General features: G+C 36.1%; 1 protein-coding gene across 1 annotated transcript in view; it reads left to right on the top strand.

Annotated features, from left to right (window-relative positions):
• SLC15A2 (solute carrier family 15 member 2) overlaps positions 1-18,253 on the top strand; it is a 116,408-nt gene that overhangs the window by 28,915 nt on the left and 69,240 nt on the right. Inside the window, exons 8-12 of the mRNA XM_053689795.1 lie at positions 2,629-2,706; positions 8,604-8,686; positions 15,535-15,621; positions 16,609-16,698; positions 16,782-16,826. Of these exons, the coding sequence (XP_053545770.1) occupies positions 2,629-2,706; positions 8,604-8,686; positions 15,535-15,621; positions 16,609-16,698; positions 16,782-16,826 (383 nt within the window). The remainder of the gene's footprint in view (positions 1-2,628; positions 2,707-8,603; positions 8,687-15,534; positions 15,622-16,608; positions 16,699-16,781; positions 16,827-18,253) is intronic.

Here is an 18,253-nt window from a genome sequence, read left to right as displayed (position 1 = left end):
AAAACAATTAATTATTATTTTTTTTACGTGGTTATAGTGTTCTATGTCTGGTAGAACTCACATACCGACCTGTTAATATCATCTGCTGTGTTTGGAAAACTGAAAACCACAAACTAAACTCTGTTCATGCTGATCATTTAAGGGTAATTAAACACAAACTTAAATCCCATCACAATGTTATCAAGTATAGTAAACAGATATTGCAATGTACATTCATTATTTCTGCCTGATATTTCTGTAATAATCATAAGCAAATTGTGTACAGTTTTCTGGTGCTCCCTTATTAGCAACTTAATGACACTAAAACCACTATTATTTAGTGACAATATGATGTACAGTATATTGTTCACTAAATATAAAGCAGTGCCTTATTGCTATGGCCATTTGGCAATTAGCTTCTTAAATCAATAGTCATAACACTGGTACCTATATTATATGAGTAGTATCATCTTTGTAACCCATTAACCTAACCATTATATCCCCAAAACTACTATCAAACCTCATTTGCCCAAAACCACAATGAATACTAACTGCCACTCACACACCCCACAAACCACTATTAACTCTAACTACTGCTCACTGGGTTCAGAACCCACAAACCCTAACAGTTAATTTATCTTAACATGATTAACCCTATACATGACCTCCCCCTACACAACAACCGGCTCCTACATATAGAAAAAAGTAGCACCAATCAGGAGAGTTGTCAACTCAACCAAAACGAGCATGCCCACCTGAGTGACACCCAACAGTACTGTTCATTTGTTAATTAGATTGACCAGCCTATATGTATGCTATATGAACTACTGAAAAACATTAGGCTCAAAGAAAGATACGGTGACCACAATGGGGTATTTGGTCCTCATTCCAAAAACCTCTGGTGTTCCAGCAACCTTGTCAAAAAATTTTTTTTGCATTATTTGCCTCCAGTATCTTATCTAGTATCATAATCATTCTGCATTATTTGCCTCCAGTATCTTATCTATCATAATCATTCTGCATTATTTGCCTCCAGTATCTTATCTTGTATCATAATCATTCTGCATTATTTGCCTCTAGTATCTTATCTAGTATCATAATCATTCTGCATTATTTGCCTCTAGTATCTTATCTAGTATCATAATCATTCTGCATTATTTGCCTCTAGTATCTTATCTAGTATCATAATCATTCTGCATTATTTGCCTCCAGTATCTTATCTAGTATCATAATCATTCTGCATTATTTGCCTCCAATATCTTATCTTGTATCATAATCATTCTACATTATTTGCCTAAAGTATCTTATCTATCATAATCATTCTGCATTATTTGCCTCTAGTATCTTATCTATCATAATCATTCTGCATTATTTGTCTCTAGTATCTTATCTAGTATCATAATCATTCTGCATTATTTGCCTCCAGTATCTTATCTTGTATCATAATCATTCTACATTATTTGCCTAAAGTATCTTATCTATCATAATCATTCTGCATTATTTGCCTCTAGTATCTTATCTATCATAATCATTCTGCATTATTTGTCTCTAGTATCTTATCTAGTATCATAATCATTCTGCATTATTTGCCTCCAGTATCTTATCTTGTATCATAATTATTCTGCATTATTTGTCTCCAGTATCTTATCTAGTATCATAATTATTCTGCATTATTTGTCTCCAGTATCTTATCTAGTATCATAATTATTCTGCATTATTTGTCTCCAGTATCTTATCTAGTATCATAATTATTCTGCATTATTTGTCTCCAGTATCTTATCTTGTATCATAAACATTCTGCATTTGGCATATTTTTGTATACTTTAGAAATGATACCCCTATAAAAACATAGTACAACCTGGAGTTTTACATATTTGACGTTTCCAAGTATTAGACATTAGAATGGTGTGTAGTGCTCTCCAGACTGACAGAACCACAGATTGTGTTAAAGGGATATGAAACCCACATTTTTTTCTTTCATGATTAAGATAGAGCACTGGTTTTCAAACCTGTCCTCAGGCCTCCCAGACAGCTTACATTTTGAGCATATCTGAACTGGAGCACAGGTGAAATAATCAGCTGATTAGTAACATGGTTATTTTTCCTGCTCTCATCCAAGGTAATCTTGAAAACCAGGCCTGTTGGGGAGGCCTGAGGACAGGTTTGAAAACCAGTGAGATAGAGCATGCAATTTTAAGCAACTTTCTAATTTACTCCTATTATTTTTTCTTCATTCTCTTGGTATCTTTATTTGAAAAAGCAGGAATGTAAGCTTAGGAGCTGGACCATTTTAGGTTCAGCACCTGAGTAGCGCTTGCTGATTGGTGGCTACCCAGGTGCTGAAACAAAGAAAATGTGCTGGCTCCTAAGCTTACATTCCAGCCTTTTCAAATCAAGATACCAAGAGAACGAAGAAAATTTGATAATAGGAGTAAATGAGAAAGTTGCTTAAAATTGCATGTAAGAAAAATATTGGGTTTCATATTCAATTGGATTTATCTGTGAAGCTAAACATGAATTTTCTTAAAGCTTAAATACATGGTATGAATGTGACCTTAAGACCCTTATAGATGTCTCTTCCATATCCCCTTCCTTTTCTGTGCCAGGAAGAGCTTAAACCACACACTAACACTCTCATATCCCATACAGGAGGTGTTCAGTGCTTTGGAGATGACTGCTATGCACTTGCGTTTGGAGTTCCAGCCGCGTTAATGGCATTTGCCCTCAGTAAGTGTATTAATAATATTACTACGTTATTTAGTTCTTCATGGTTCATTTGAAAGTGGAGCAGCCATTTTCTTGTGATTAGTAAACATCATGAAAGCAATTCATGCACTAAGAAAAGTGTCAATCTATCTGTTCATCTATCTTGTCTGTCTCTTGTTAAAGGGACATTGTACATTAGATTCTTTTTGCATAAATGTTTTGTACATGATCCATTTAAATAGCCCATCTGGGGATAACATTGTATAGTTTTGCTTATTTTTAAATAACATTGTGCTGATTTTCAGACTCCTAACCAAGCTCCAAAGTCTTAGATGTATACTGATGTATACAGACTTCAGATTGCTTCTGTTTGTATAGTGGGTCTTTTCATATGCAGGGAAGGGGGGTTCTGCTCTCATCCCCTTTTAGTGGACGTCCCAGCCTAACCTCATCAACTGTGCTAAATTTGGAGCTTCTAAGTAAGTTTTTAAAAGGGACAGTGCACTGTAATTTTGTTTTCCCTTAAAGGGATATGAAATCCAAACATTTTCTTTTGTGATTCATACTTTGTTTTAAAAAAAAAAAAAAGTTTCCAATTTACTTCTATTATCAAATTTGCTTAATTTCCATTGTATTCTGTATTAAAGAGATACTTAGGTAGACATCTGAAGCACTACATGGCAGGAAAAAGTGCTGTTATCTAGGGCTCTTGCAAATGGATAACATCTTACAAATCTGCTGCCATACAGTTTTTCATAAATGGTCTGGCTCTTGAGCATATATCCATGCTTTTCAACAAAAGATACCAAGAGAATGAAGAAAAATTGATAGAAGTAAATTAGAAAGTTGTTTAAAATTGCATTTTCTATTTGAATCATGAAAAAAATTTTTTGGTTTTCATATTCCTTTAATGTGTTTCCAATGATATGTTATACCAGCTGCAGAGTATAAAAGGTATGAGAAATAGCTTCTTTATGTCTATTTTGTATATGAAATAGCTATTTTGTTCTTGGAAACCACAAACCATTAAAGTTAGTTGAGCTTGAAGGGAAATCAGATCTGCTTATTTTATCACTTTCTGTACACACATGATTCTTTGTATTGTCTTTGTCTGTATACTAAACCCTAATGCTTAGAGACTTAGGGGCTGATTTATTATGCCCCATATTGGCCGAAATACATCTGTTTCAGCGCAAGCCTTTAGGCTCGCCGGAAACAAGAGTTAAGAAACAGCGGTCTTAAGACCACTGCTCCTTAACTCATACGCCTCCTCTGAGGTTGCGGACAGCAATCCGCCCGATTGTGTACGATCTTGTTGATTGACACCCCCTGCTAGTGGCCGATTGGCCGTGAATCTGCAGGGGATGGCATTGCACAAGCTGTTCACCAGAACTGCTTGTGCAATGTTAAATGCTGACAGCGTATGCTGTCGGCATTCAGCGATATCTGGCGCAGATCATGTCCACCAGACATTGATAAATTGGCGCCTTAGAGAGAACAATTGAAAATTAACATTTAATTGCTTTTCTCTCCTACCTCCCACTGGGAGTGTAATTTCTTCTGCTGCCAATGTTTACACAGCTTTTATATAGCCTATACTCAAATATAGAAACTATCAATATAGGTAGTGATACCACAAGCAAAATCAGTTATTTCAAATGCAAATATAAAGGTCAATGAAACATTTAAATATACTCCTGCAGGTAAAATGGATCATTGGGAACAAATTAAAGAGGATAAATTTAGGGTAAACTGTTGCTTTAATGTCACAGCAAACATTCTGATCAATTAAGTTTTTAATTTGACTAATGCAACACGTTCACTTGTTTATTTCTACTCCCAATATTATTATTATTTTTTGGTTATTTGTAGAGCGCCAACAGATTCTGCAGTGCTATAAACATAGGTGGTGTACAAGGTAGCAATTCTAGGGATCAAATGGGTAGAGGGCCCTGCCTAGAGTCGCACTGTTGTAGTCAGCTCTTGTGAAGGTGATCTGCAAGCAGTTGGGCTCTTAGGCTTACATTCTGAGGGTGTTCATGGCAGATAGCAATGGAGGAGGAACTGGTATTAGGAAAGGTTAGTGTAGGTTGTATGCATCCCTGAACAACAGAGTCTTTAGGGAGTGCTTGAAACTTTTAAAACTAGAGAAAAGTCTTGTGGAGCGAGACAGAGAGTTCCACAAGATGGGAGCTAGTCTGGAGAAGTCCTGTAAATGGGAATGTAAGGATGTAACAAGGGAGGAGGAGAGTAGGAGGTCATGAGCAGGGTGAAGGGGACGGGAGGGAGAGTATCTGGAGACAAGGTCTGAGATATAGGGGGGAGCAGTGCAATTGAGGGCTTTGTATGTCAGAGTCAGAATTTTGTGTTTAATCCTGGAGGCAAGAGGAAGCTAGTGAAGGTATTGGCAGAGAGGTGCAGCAGATGAAGAGTGACGTGTAAGGAAGATGAGCCTGGCAGAGGCATTCATTATGGATTACAAAGGAGCTAAATGGCAGCTAGGGAGACCAGAGAGGATGAAGTTGCAGTAGTCAAGGCGAGAAAGGATGAGAGAGTGGATACAAAACTAAGTTGTGTCTTGTGTAAGGAAATATCTAATTTTAGAGATGTTTTTAAGATGGAGGCAGCAGAATTTAGCCAAGGCCTAAATGTGAGGAGTGAAAGAAAGATCTGAGTCAAGTGTGACCCCAAGACATTGGGCATGCAGGGTAGGGGTAATGATGGAGTTAATATCCCCTTTATCAAGCTAACCCTAGCCCGTAAATGCCACTATTACACTGCTGGCTTTATATCTTACTCCTTGCCTTCAACAATCTACAAATAGCTCCTATCATCACCTGATTAAACTCTTGCATGCATTCCCTTTTCTTGCCCTGTGCTGTCACCAATTACTATGTGGTAGGATAAGTCTACCACCGACCTTATTGAAGACTACTACACAAACTTCAATACAAGACCAACTTGCTTTACCATATCTTTCCGTGAAGTAATGTTCTCCTTTGGATTTTGTTAACAACTTCCCTCAAACAATCCAATGATATTTTGTCTGTACCAACCAATACCTATACTGAAAGCTCTCACAGGGGCAGGGCCTTCATGTCCCAAGTGTTTGCCACAAGAAATCAAGACAGTGATAAGCGAGGATAATTAGGGAAGAGAGGGGATTTATGTGACAAAGATTCCAATGTTATAGTGCCCCACAAATGCGTATGTATACGTTTTGGATTATTTTATTTTGCTTCTCACAATATATATATATTTTAATCAGCTTTATTAAAAATGTAGAGTATAAAATACAAAGATAGAAGCCACAGCTCCATTTAGAAAACATATAAGTCGATTCCTATTTTAAGGACCATTAATGAGTTAAAGATAATAAAAATAATAAAACAATAACATCAAGTAAAGTAGTTAGTTAAGTAATAGAGTAAAGTGGGTAAGCTTGTCCGTTGATAATATTGCTAGTGTACAGTTAACATAGCAAAAGGAACCTGATAATTATAATAAATCGTGGGAGATGGAAACAAATTAGTCTCAAGATTTCTATGTGGGCGACCCGGCTAATCTGTCTGCAAGAATTTATCTCATCTGATCTAGTAGAGTTCCTCTAGTTCTAGAAATTTAGTGACTTTTTCTTTCCATAAAGATAAACCAATTTTATTTGTACTTTTCCAATTGTTATTTAACACTGTTTGTCACTGTGTAGAAAAGTTTCAAGTACAGTTTATATTTAATTTTCGGGAATTTGTTTAAAAGCCAGATCAAAGCATATAAGGGAGTTGTATTTTAAGGATATTTTCTATTTCATTAATGACAGCCCTCCATAACTCTTGAATGACAGAACACCACCCCCACATTCGGGCCATACTACTTCCTATGTGGCCACAGCACCAACAGCTATTATTTTTCCAAACGCTCCAAATAGGAGGGTATAAATCCTGGAGGAATTTCACTAGAATGTTATATATTATGGATAAGGTGTGACCGATAGGTGGTTGTCTAGAACAAACATTTTCAAAACAAGTTAATGGTCTTGTCATGTTTCTTGACTGAGATTGTCTCATGAAGAGGTTATAAATTCTTCTGTAAGTAAACCAATTAGTAAAGCAGTCAAATCCCTGGTTAACTAAGTCCGTCTGAGATTTAAGTTGATCGATGTAGGAAAGGTATTTGAGATAAGGCACTGGGACCAAGGTCTAATATTCCGTGGATGTTACGGGAGAAGTTGTGGAAGAAAAAAAAGGAAAAGCAATTTAAAGTTTTGTCCCATATAATAACTGCTTCTGTTATTATAGGGTGTTGCGTGGGAAGGTTTTTAGCGATCTTACTAAAGGACCAACAGTAGTTAGCTATGTGTGTAGGTTGCAGGATATTGTGTTCCAGCAGGACCCATCTTTTGTAATCTTTATGGATTGTCCAATCAACTATACATTGAAGGAAGATTGCAAATCGATAAAAATCTTGTTGATCCTTAGGTTTTTTTTATTCCAGACAAAATCACTAAATGCTCTTTGTAAGGTTAAAATATATTTATCTGGGACAGGAATTATAATAATAATAATAATAATAAAAGATTAAAGAACAGCCTTTTAAAATAGAATATATAAAAAAAGAATTTTGGGGGAAAAATATAAGTAAAGGTTATTTCAGTTAAAATGTAAACTAGTATTGTAGTATTAGTTCAGCACTTTGTAAAATCCTCTTTGGCTGATAATTATAACTGCCTCTGCTTTACTGGTGGATAGGGAAACAGTCACCTCTACAAGTATGACAAGAATTGCATACTTCAGATGGAGCACACAATTTTAAACAACTTTCCATTTAACTTATATTATCAATTTTGTTTAGTTCTCTTGGTATTCTTTGTTAAAGAATAACCCTAGGTGAGCTTAGGAGCATGCATGCATCCTGGTAGCAGAGTTTGCAACAATGTGTATAGCAGTGTTATACATAGTTGCGACCTCTGCTGCTGTAAAGTTTTGATATCATTCTATGGCAGCAGTGTTTGTAACTATGTATAACATTGCTATAAACATTGTTGCAAACACTGCTGCCAGATGGCACTCTGCACACTGGATTTGCACAGATCTTAGACTATTGCACTTTCACAGGAATAAATCCGGCTCTGAAAATTGCCCAACTGCAGCTTTTTGGCCCCACTCTTCTGCATTAGTTTCCTCCAAAAGTTCACATGCCTTTTTCTGAGCTCACGAAAATTGTACGCTTCATCCAATCCATTTGTTTACTTTTTACTTTATTGTCCCTTTAACTAGGAGTTATCAGCAAATGTCCATGCAGAAAGAAAACTTGCTTGTAATGTGTAAAGTATTGATGGTTAAACAAATAAAAAAATATGAGAGTTCGTTGTTCTTTAATATTCTGGCTTTTGTTTAACTCTAAAGCACAATAGGTGGAGATCATTGCTAAGAAGGATTTCAGAGTCCTTAGTTCACGGTCACATGCCAGGATTTTTAGACTTATTTTTTTTAATATGCAGTTAGTTAAATTCCTTTCTTTTGGAGTCTTTTGAATTCTTTCCTTGACCTCCAGTTAGCTGTAAAGTATAAGATGCCAGGAATGCATTCACAATATCCTCATAAACATTGTACTCTGTTCCATAACATATCAGGGCTTCTGGGGTCATTTAGGGTTATTTGTATATAATTATTCAACAAGCAAAGGCCCTAGCACTGATTGTATCCAGTAATACACAGGGAGTTCATTTTGGTGTAAATCCAACTGCTGTAGGGGGGGGACATTTCTGGATTATACATATTTTTTCTGCATTAATGCTGTGTTATATTTATCTAGGAACCAGAATAAATGAAAATATATATCTGTCTGCTTTGTTTTGTATTCATTTTAAATGTTCCTAATTATTTATTGTATCAATTAATTTTGTAATTACTTTTCTTTAGTTGTGTTTGTCGGAGGTAGTCCTATGTACAAGAAATATCCACCGCAAGGAAATATTTTATCTTCTGTCTTCAAATGTATTGGAGTAAGTAGAACAATTTCCACATGTAAATCCAGTTATCAGATCTACACTTTTAAATAGCAATCTTATATAAGCTGCAGTCACAATTTGCCCATACATGGCTAGATTACAAGTGGCACACTATTGTTAGCGTGGGTCGCAATATTGCGGCCACGCTTATTTGCGCGCGTATTACAAGTTGAAATTAAACAAATTCGCTCAAGGGAAATCTAAATTAGCACGCGTGTGTAAGAGTTAAAAAAAATGTGCACTAAGCACAACATAAATATATTAATTAAAATAGTTTTACATTCAAATATACACTATCTGATAAAAACATATTCATATAAATATATTAATAAAATGTTTTTATAAGGGTTAAAAAGTATATGGTATATGACAAGGGGTTTGAATGGAAAGGGCTATAATGTGTGTGTCTGTGTGTATATATATATATATATATATATATATATATATATATATATATATATATATATATATATATATATATATATATATATATATATATATGTTATGTTTAAAGTCAGATATCTGGGTAATCCTAGGATTACCCGGGTAAAACTGACATTACCCCAGCGGCTGTGGGTAAAGCCAGATGTAAGAGGGCGCACCGCCGATCCTCTGGCATCCACCCCAAGTGAACCTTGGGAAATGAGGTTTACAAGGGGGGCTTCCCCTTGAACCCTCCAGATGTAGGCAAAAAGATAGTGAAGATGGAAAATTGCAGTGCATCGTATATGTTTGATGCAGTGATATGCAAGAACTATTGTCTTCAAACGACAAAAAAAAGTGCTATGATTAGCTTTATCTAGAAGAGTTTGGGTAATCCTAGGATTACCCGGGTAAAGCCCGATGTATGATCTTACATTGGGCTTTACCCACAGCCACTGGGTAATGTCAGTTTTACCCGGGTAATTGTAGGATTACCAGATATCTGACTTTACCCACAACATGTATGTGTGTGTGTGTATGTACCAGTGCATATATATGTGCATATATTTGTAAAAATGTGCATATTTATGTATTTATATATGTTATACATACATATACACACATATAAACACATATATTCACATTTATATACACATACAGTATATATAAACACTTTCGAACTATTTTTTATAGAAATTCAGTAATTTCCTCAGACATATTAATATATGTCTTGTTTCAATTAAAGTAAAAAACATTATCTGCCATGCCAAGTAAAAGAGCATGACAATTTGTTTAGAACCTGCTAGTTACATTCATTCAACTAGCAAAAAATCTGTGGTTGTCACTAGAGACAACTCACACACCTATATTGGTGGACAGAGCCAAGTCATTAGATCATTTTATTATGAATAAGTCTACAGAGCATCTTATTTTTCATTGTATAAATTCTGATGCCCTGTGGGAATTTGTTATTTTTTAAAGCCTCGTGAGTGTGTGTAGTTCCTTGTTATCCAAACTATTCCTTGCATTAAGAGAAGATTTACCAGTAGGCACCTCACTGGGATTAGAACAAAACATGGGAGTACACTTAAATATTATAAAGTTGCATATTTAGACTAATATATAGTTTAAAACTATAGATTTTTTGTTTGTTTTTCTTTTTTAATTTTTAAATAACTTTATTTGAAGAAGAAAAAAAATAAGAATACAAAACAGTGTTACAATTTCACAACTCAGTAGTCTGATACCATGTAATTTCACTGTAGGTTATTCGAACGAAAACATCCAAAGGAACATGTATATGTTCTAAATATTTTGAGGTTCTTAATAAAAATAAGATACCAGTTATTTCAATGCTTTATCTGGCGAGTGGTTAAAAATTCACACAATACTATATACTATATAGAAGGTAAAAAGAAGAGAAAAGCTTTCAGGGAGAGAGACTTTGGAAGAGGGGCGAAGGAGGTGGAGGATGGCGGAAAGGGAGGGGGACCATGAGGGTCCTAGATTCCCTTACTATGTGCAAACTTTATTTAGACTTTAGTGTTGATATGACCTCACAAACTGACATAGCAATCAGGTCCCTGTGTATTTTGAGGTCTAAACACTGGTATCTATTCATCTATTATACACTGTCAGGAAAAGGGTGTACAGTTGGGGTCCATTTGTGAACACTTTGGCTACAACTGGTGTGGTTGTATCATCAGTGGGTCATAATTACACCTTAAAAAACGGATATGTACCATTTAGGGGTAAATAAGGTACAAATATATTTCCAACTGTCAAAGGGTTTATGTCTGTACTGTGTAATCCCCCCGATAAGGTACAATCACTTGTGCAACCAAAAAGGGGAGGGGGATGGGTAGTTCAAGGCTGCCAAACTGTGCAAGTCCAAATAATTTGTGCATCTGAGCGTTATTATTTCCCAAGATGGTAAACAGTTATTTTATACTTAGCATTTTCCACAGTGATCTCAATTATTCAATGAAACATAATTGGCAATCACCCCAAGTTAATTCAACATACATGTTGTACAGCAAAATAATTAATGTTATATGCAAGAGGTGGACAACACAAAAAATAATGAACAACTCATATCTTCACTGACGCTGTGTTGCTGGTTCTAAAAGCACACAAGCACTTAATTAATATTTTCATGTTTATATTTAGAGCATCAACATGATAACTTTTATACATAAAGCAAATTACAAACTATATAAAATAAACAAGATCTGTTTAAAAAACAGTTTTATAAAAATAAAACTGTAACCATTCCCCAGTCACATACATGGACATTGTGTAACACGCCATCTGTTAGTAGTTAGTTCCTGGTCATAGTGTAGCACAGCGCCATCTATTGGTTGAATATTTCTGGTCATTGTGTAACACAGTGCCATCTGTTGGTTAAAAGTTCCTGGGCATTGTGTAAAACAGCGCCATCTATTGGTAGAAGGTTCATCACCAACATTTTTATTGGGGAAAAAAAGACTAATTTGCATATATTTTGCCTAGGGTAGCAATTTAAATGTATGGTTGTGAGTTTTATTGTTTATGCTTCCCCTGAATCCCCCTTCCTTGTGTTACAGTTATATCTATTATTTTGTTGTTGTCTATATGTTTTCTCTATGTTTTATGTGTAGAAGTCACCATAAGTATAATGGTGTGTTGCTAGAGCCTAGTCCTGAGTGAAATAAAGCATTTTAAATAGTTCTTTTTGGAACAACTGGTCTTGTCTGGTTTTCTCACAAATTCCCGTAGCAGAATCTTAGGACCTGCTTTATGGTATTGGTTACACTTAATCATCAACTTCAGTGTGACTACTGTAAGTTTATTTTTTTTTAATAATTGTAATTTAATACTAGACATATTTGTGTTAATCTTTCTGAGCAAGAGTACTGTAGGTGAATGTGTAATTAATAAATTTGATGGAACAGCATTTTGGCATTTTTAATATGCTGTGTTGAGTAAGAATATGCCATCATAAGGTACAGATAGATTGTCACTGGGGCAGTACCATTAAAAGGCCAAATCTGCACCATTTTTAAGGGTACATTATGGTACCATAGCACTGAGGTCCAATTTAGGCACCAAAGGTACGTATTTGACTTTGAAAGGTACAATCTGCAAGGGTACCAATATGTCCCCATGTTAAAGGGTACAGTGGATGTAGCTTTAAGGGTACTGCCATAGTGACAAGCTGTTGTACCCCTAAAGGTACAATTTTTGCACATTTTTTCTGACAGTGTATGTCACCTCTAGATGCCCGTCACCCTATTTTTCAGGCCCATGAGATGCCTATTTCTGATTTTTCAGTTTTTCCTCCTTTTTGTTCTTTTTTTATTTATTAAATGAAATTGTGATGTTTCCAAAAATGCAATTAAAAAAGAAAAATTAATATTTATTATTTAATGGGACAACATATTGAGGCTAGGCTACATTATTTGCTCTTTTGGATGATATTACATCCAGGTGAAACTCATCTCATGCATGAATATCCTTTGAAGTGTATTGGTCACATGTGAAAAACAAACACAGTTGGATTTCTTATACAAACACATTTTCAATACCAATTTGAGAGTCTTCTATTTCACTAAAGCCATTTACTTTTCCTGTTGTCTAAACTCATATCATTCTAGGGAGTACAGCTAGGAAATCTCTGTGATATCCAGAGTTTTATTCATGTATTTGTGTCAGATACAGCCCCAGCATTCAATAACACCTTGCAATATAATGTGTGCTGCACAAAAGACAGCATTTTCTTAAAGAGATACTGTACTATAAAATGTGTTTACCCTCACTGTGTTCCAAAAGATTTCTTATATTTACTAGAGAGTATTAAATGCATAGGAAATTAATCCTTCATCAGGACCAGCCCTATTTTCCGTTGACTCAGTATAATATGCACACCCAATTTCTCTCAATGGGGATTACTGGCACACTCCTTCCCCCAATATTTTATATGAGACTTATAGCATATTAGTTTGTATTAAAAAAAAAGTGCCAGATTGTGGTTATTTAGGAACTCTACAACCTAATTGCATCCATTAATCACCCGTTTAAATTGTAGCTTTCCATCCCCAGCTGCTGCAGCCCACCGGGAAATCTCCTGGTATCCTGGTAGGCCAATCCGGCTTTGTCCTTCATATATACAGTATCTCACAAAAGTGAGTACACCCCTCACATTTTTGTAAATATTTTATTATATCTTTTCATGTGACAACACTGATATAACAGTGTAAATTTGCTGTCCCCTCAAAATAACTCAACATACAGCCTTTAATGTCTAAACCATTGCCAACAAAAGTGAGCACACCCCTAAGTGGAAATGTCCAAATTGGGCCCAATTAGCCATATTCCCTGCCCAGTGTCATGTGACTTGCTAGTGTTACAAGGTCTCAGGTGTGAATGGGAGCAGGTGTGTTAAATTTGGTATTATCGCTCTAACACTCTCTCATACTGGTCAGTGGAAGTTCAACATTGCACCTCATGGCAAAGAACTCTCTGAGGATCTGAAAAAAAGAATTGTTGCTCTACATAAAGATGGCCTAGGTTATAAGAAGATTGCCAAGACCCTGAAACTGAGCTGCAGCACGGTGGGCAAGACCATACAGCCATTTCACAAGACATGTTCCACTCAGAACAGGCCTCGCCATGTATGACCAAAGAAGTTGAGTGCACATGCTCAACGTCATATCCAGAAGTTGTCTTTGGGAAATAGATATATGAGTGCTGCCAGCATTGCTGCAGAGGTTGAAGGGGTGGGGTGGGGGTCAGCCTGTCAGTGCTCAGATTAATATGCCACACACTGCATCAAATTGGTCTGCATGATTGTCGTCCCAGAAGGAAGCCTCTTCTAAAGATGATGCACAAGAAAGCCTGCAAACAGTTTGCTGAAGACAAGCAGACTAATGTCATGGATTACTGGAACCATGTCCTGTGGTCCGATGAGACCAAGATAACATTATTTGTTTCAGATTGCATCAAGCGTGTGTGGCGGCAACCAAGTGAGGAGTACAAAGACAAGTGTGTCTTGCCTACAGTCAAGCATGAGAGTGTCATGGTCTGGGCCTGCATGCGTGCTGCCAGCACTGGGGAGCTACAGTTCATTGAGGGAACCACGAATGTCAACATGTACTGTAACATACTGAAGCAGAGCATGATCCCCTCCCTTTGGAGACTGGGCCGCAGGGCAGTATTCCAACTTGATAACGACCCCAAACACACCTCCAAGATGACCACTGCCTTGCTAAAGAAGCTGAGGATAAAGGTGATGGACTGGCCAAGCATGTCTCCAGACCTAAACCCTATTGAGCATCTGTGGGGAATCCTCAAACGGAAGGTGGGGGAGCGCAAGGTCTCTAACATCCACCAGCTCTGTGATGTCATCATGGAGGACTGGAAGAGGACTCCAGTGGCAACCTGTGATGCTCTGGTGAACTCCATGCCCAAGAGGGTTAAGGCAGTGCTGGAAAATAATGGTGGCCACACAAAATATTGACACTTTGGGCCCAATTTGGACATTTCCACTTAGGGGTGTACTCACTTTTGTTGCCAACGGTTTAGACATTAATGGCTGTGTGTTGAGTTATTTTGAGGGGACAGCAAATTTACACTGTTATACAGGCTGTACACTCACTACTTTACATTGTAGCAAAGTGTCATTTCTTCAGTGTTGTCACATAAAAAGATATAATAAAATATTTACAAAAATGTGAGGAGTGTTCTCAACCGAAAATAGTAATTATATCAAATAACAAATAAAGGTAAAGTAGTTGTTTATAAACCATTGAATACACTCCAGCAGGTAAAAATGGACCATTGGGAGCACATTAAAGGAGAGAGTACAATGTTCATTTAACAAAATGCTTGGCACCTTTATATACCCTGAGGTTCTGATCTCAGATTATGGGTTAGCCACTCTTGTGCATGAGTCTAATTGACAGGCAGTATTGAGATCAACAAAGGTTTGTTTTTACACACTATATATATATATATACCCCTTTAATGCCAGCTATTAAAGCTAGAAAATATGTGTTGTTTTTATTCTTAGTACATCACATTTATATATTATTATATTTTTTTATTTTTCACCTAAGCCTTGTTATTGATTTTAAATGTCTTTGTCTTCTTGTTTTTATTTAATGTCTGACTCATTCCCTGTCTTGTTATTTATTATCTAATGTTGGATTTGTTATTTTTAATGTAACACTCCTCCCCTAAGTCTGATTATCCATTAATTTCTCTAAAACTAAGACAACAATTGCCATCTGAAGGTAGCAGTGCATCTGTTTTGGTCATATTTCCCCATATACATATTGACAGATTCCTTCACCTGTTATCCTTCTATTTGCTCTCCATATTTCAGTAATAAGCACAGGGCATATGTAGCTAATAACTATTATGTGTATCTTTATTTTTAGTTTGCACTGAAGAATCGTTGGCGTCATCGCTCTAAGCAGTATCCCAAAAGAAAACACTGGATGGATTGGGCCAGTGAGAAATATTCTGTATGTCCTTAATGTCAACAGAACTGAGCATTACCACAAAATCACATATGTCTTATATCTGGAATCCAGGGATGCGCTGAGGGTTGTGTACCCTATTAACACAGCCAGGGATAAATGATTTGTTATATAATTAATAAATAAGGCATTTGAAAAGCAAAGGAGGAAGTATCATGTCATCACATTACCATTCAAAATTTGCTGACCCCTCAAATCCTACTGCCCTGGGCACATCTCTAGTGGGCCTAGACCAGGGATCAACAACCTTGGCTCTCCAGATGTTTTAGAACTACATTTCCCATGATGCTTACGTGCCTTTAAGCTGCCTAATAATACTCTCTGGGTTTAATATAAAAATCCAAGTTAAAATGTTTCATAGCAAACACAGATTTTTCAAATATATTTTGGTAATATTTACAACAATCATAATTAAAACCATATAGTAATATTTGGTAAAAAAACCAAAAAGCAGCCATTTATTAAAATACACACCTAATGCATAATTCTTAAATGTAAGAAAACTTTTGTGATTCAGACAGGACTTTAAATTTTAAGAGACTATTCAATTTACTTGTATTGTATGCTTAGTATCCTTTGTTAAGTAGCATACTTAGGTAGGCTCGGGAGCAACAATGCAATATTGGGAGCTAGCTGGCGATTAGTGGCTGCACATATATGCCTCTTGTCATTGGATCATTAGATTTTTTCAGTTAGGTTCCAGTAGTGCATTGCTGTTCTGGAGCTGAGTATAACTATGTGTTTAACCTCTCTGCAGGGGTTATACACAAGAAATAGTTCAATTACAAAATGTTCTAACTCATGAGAGCAATTTTAGTACTTTTATCTCCCTTTAAGAATAGTGTCTATTTCTTAACCAAACATTTCCAAAACATTTAAGCAGCTTGTCCAAACTACTCATTACTATTGTTTTTTGTTATCTTGGTAAAATATTTGTTTATAAGGCCCAACTATTCATTTTTTTCTTTCCAGAAAAAACTAATTACAGAGGTGAAAATGGTCACTAGTGTCTTGTTCCTGTATATTCCGTTACCCATGTTCTGGGCTCTCTTTGACCAGCAGGTACTTAACTGCTATTATGCATTTGTCATTGAATCTGAAGTCTAACAAGTATCAGTGTCATCTATTCTGTGTTCCTCTTCCAGGGTTCCAGGTGGACTTTGCAAGCAACACGCATGAACTCAGATTTTGTGAGTGGATTTTATTTGAGCTTTCAGTGTCTAACATTTGCTTATGTTTAGTATGTTGTTTAATATATAATGTTGAGTCTATCAGCATGCTATGGGGCATATCTATCAAGCTCCGTATGGAGCTTGAAGCCCCGTGTTTGACTCGCCAGAAACACAAGTTATGAAGCAGCATTCTAAAGACCGCTGCACCATAACCTGTCCGCCTGCTCTGAGCAGGCAGACAGACGTCGCCGCAATTCAACCTGATCGAGTACGATCGGGTTGATTGACACCCCCTGCTAGCGGAATCTGCAGGGGGCGGCTTGCACCAGCAGCTCACAAGAGCTGCCGGTGCAATGCTGAATACAGAGAGCGTATTGCTCTCCGCATTCAGCGAGGTCTGTCGGATCCTGATCCGCACTGTCGGATCAGGTCCAACAGACCTTTGTTAAATAGGCCCCTATATTTTTTTTATGCCTGGAGCTCTTTCAGAGTAATATATTATTAAAAAAATGCAAATACTGTAAACTAAGAAATATATACATAAAGTATCACACAATGTGTGCCAATAAAACCAATAAAGTGTATACTCAGTAGAAAGATATGATAAATACACGAGTATCACTCCCAGCTCTAATTCTGTGTGATAACTTTTGTATAGAAATCACTGTTAATTTTAAATTAAGATGCAAATCATTACCTAGAACACAGGAATAGCAGAATGGATCAAATCAAAATGGATCCCATATAATATCTCGAACAATTACACAGATAGATAGACAGACAGATAGTCATAAATAATGGAAATATTATATAATATGATTGAAAATCTATATAACAAATTAAAAGGGTGTTTAAACTGGCATTTCTTGCTATTTCCTGAATGTATTCTACATAGCAGCCAGTCACCCAAAAATACTAATGACATACAGCTAATTATATGTAACTCTATAAAGTCCCAAAAATCAATCATAAATGAACATTCTCATGGTAATTTTTATTTGTGAACACATGTTATAGTTACGAGGGAGAGGGGGGATATATAAGCGCCTACTGTGTACCTGTAGCCTAGGGGAGGTGCGTCAAGCAAGCACCCGAAAATACAATAGATATAGGAAAAAACCCAGGCGCCAACTATACGAAGGCAGGTAAATACATATACTGATGAATTAAATAAAAACAATTTATTACATCCAGTTGTGTTATATACAGTACAATAGAATACAATTGGAACCAAATTTCATGGATCCATGAAATTTGGTTCAAATTGTATTCTATTGTACTGTATATAACACAACTGGATGTAATAAATTGTTTTTATTTAATTCATCAGTATATGTATTTACCTGCCTTCGTATAGTTGGCGCCTGGGTTTTTTCCTATAACACATGTTATAGTGTTATGTGTCCATTATTTTAGCATTTTAATGAAATTACAAGAAAACTGGG

Source organism: Bombina bombina, chromosome 1, assembly GCF_027579735.1.
Source record: "Bombina bombina isolate aBomBom1 chromosome 1, aBomBom1.pri, whole genome shotgun sequence".
Classification (NCBI taxonomy): domain Eukaryota; kingdom Metazoa; phylum Chordata; class Amphibia; order Anura; family Bombinatoridae; genus Bombina; species Bombina bombina.
Note: the sequence above shows the minus strand (reverse complement) of the source record. Positions and strands in the feature narration are given on the sequence as shown.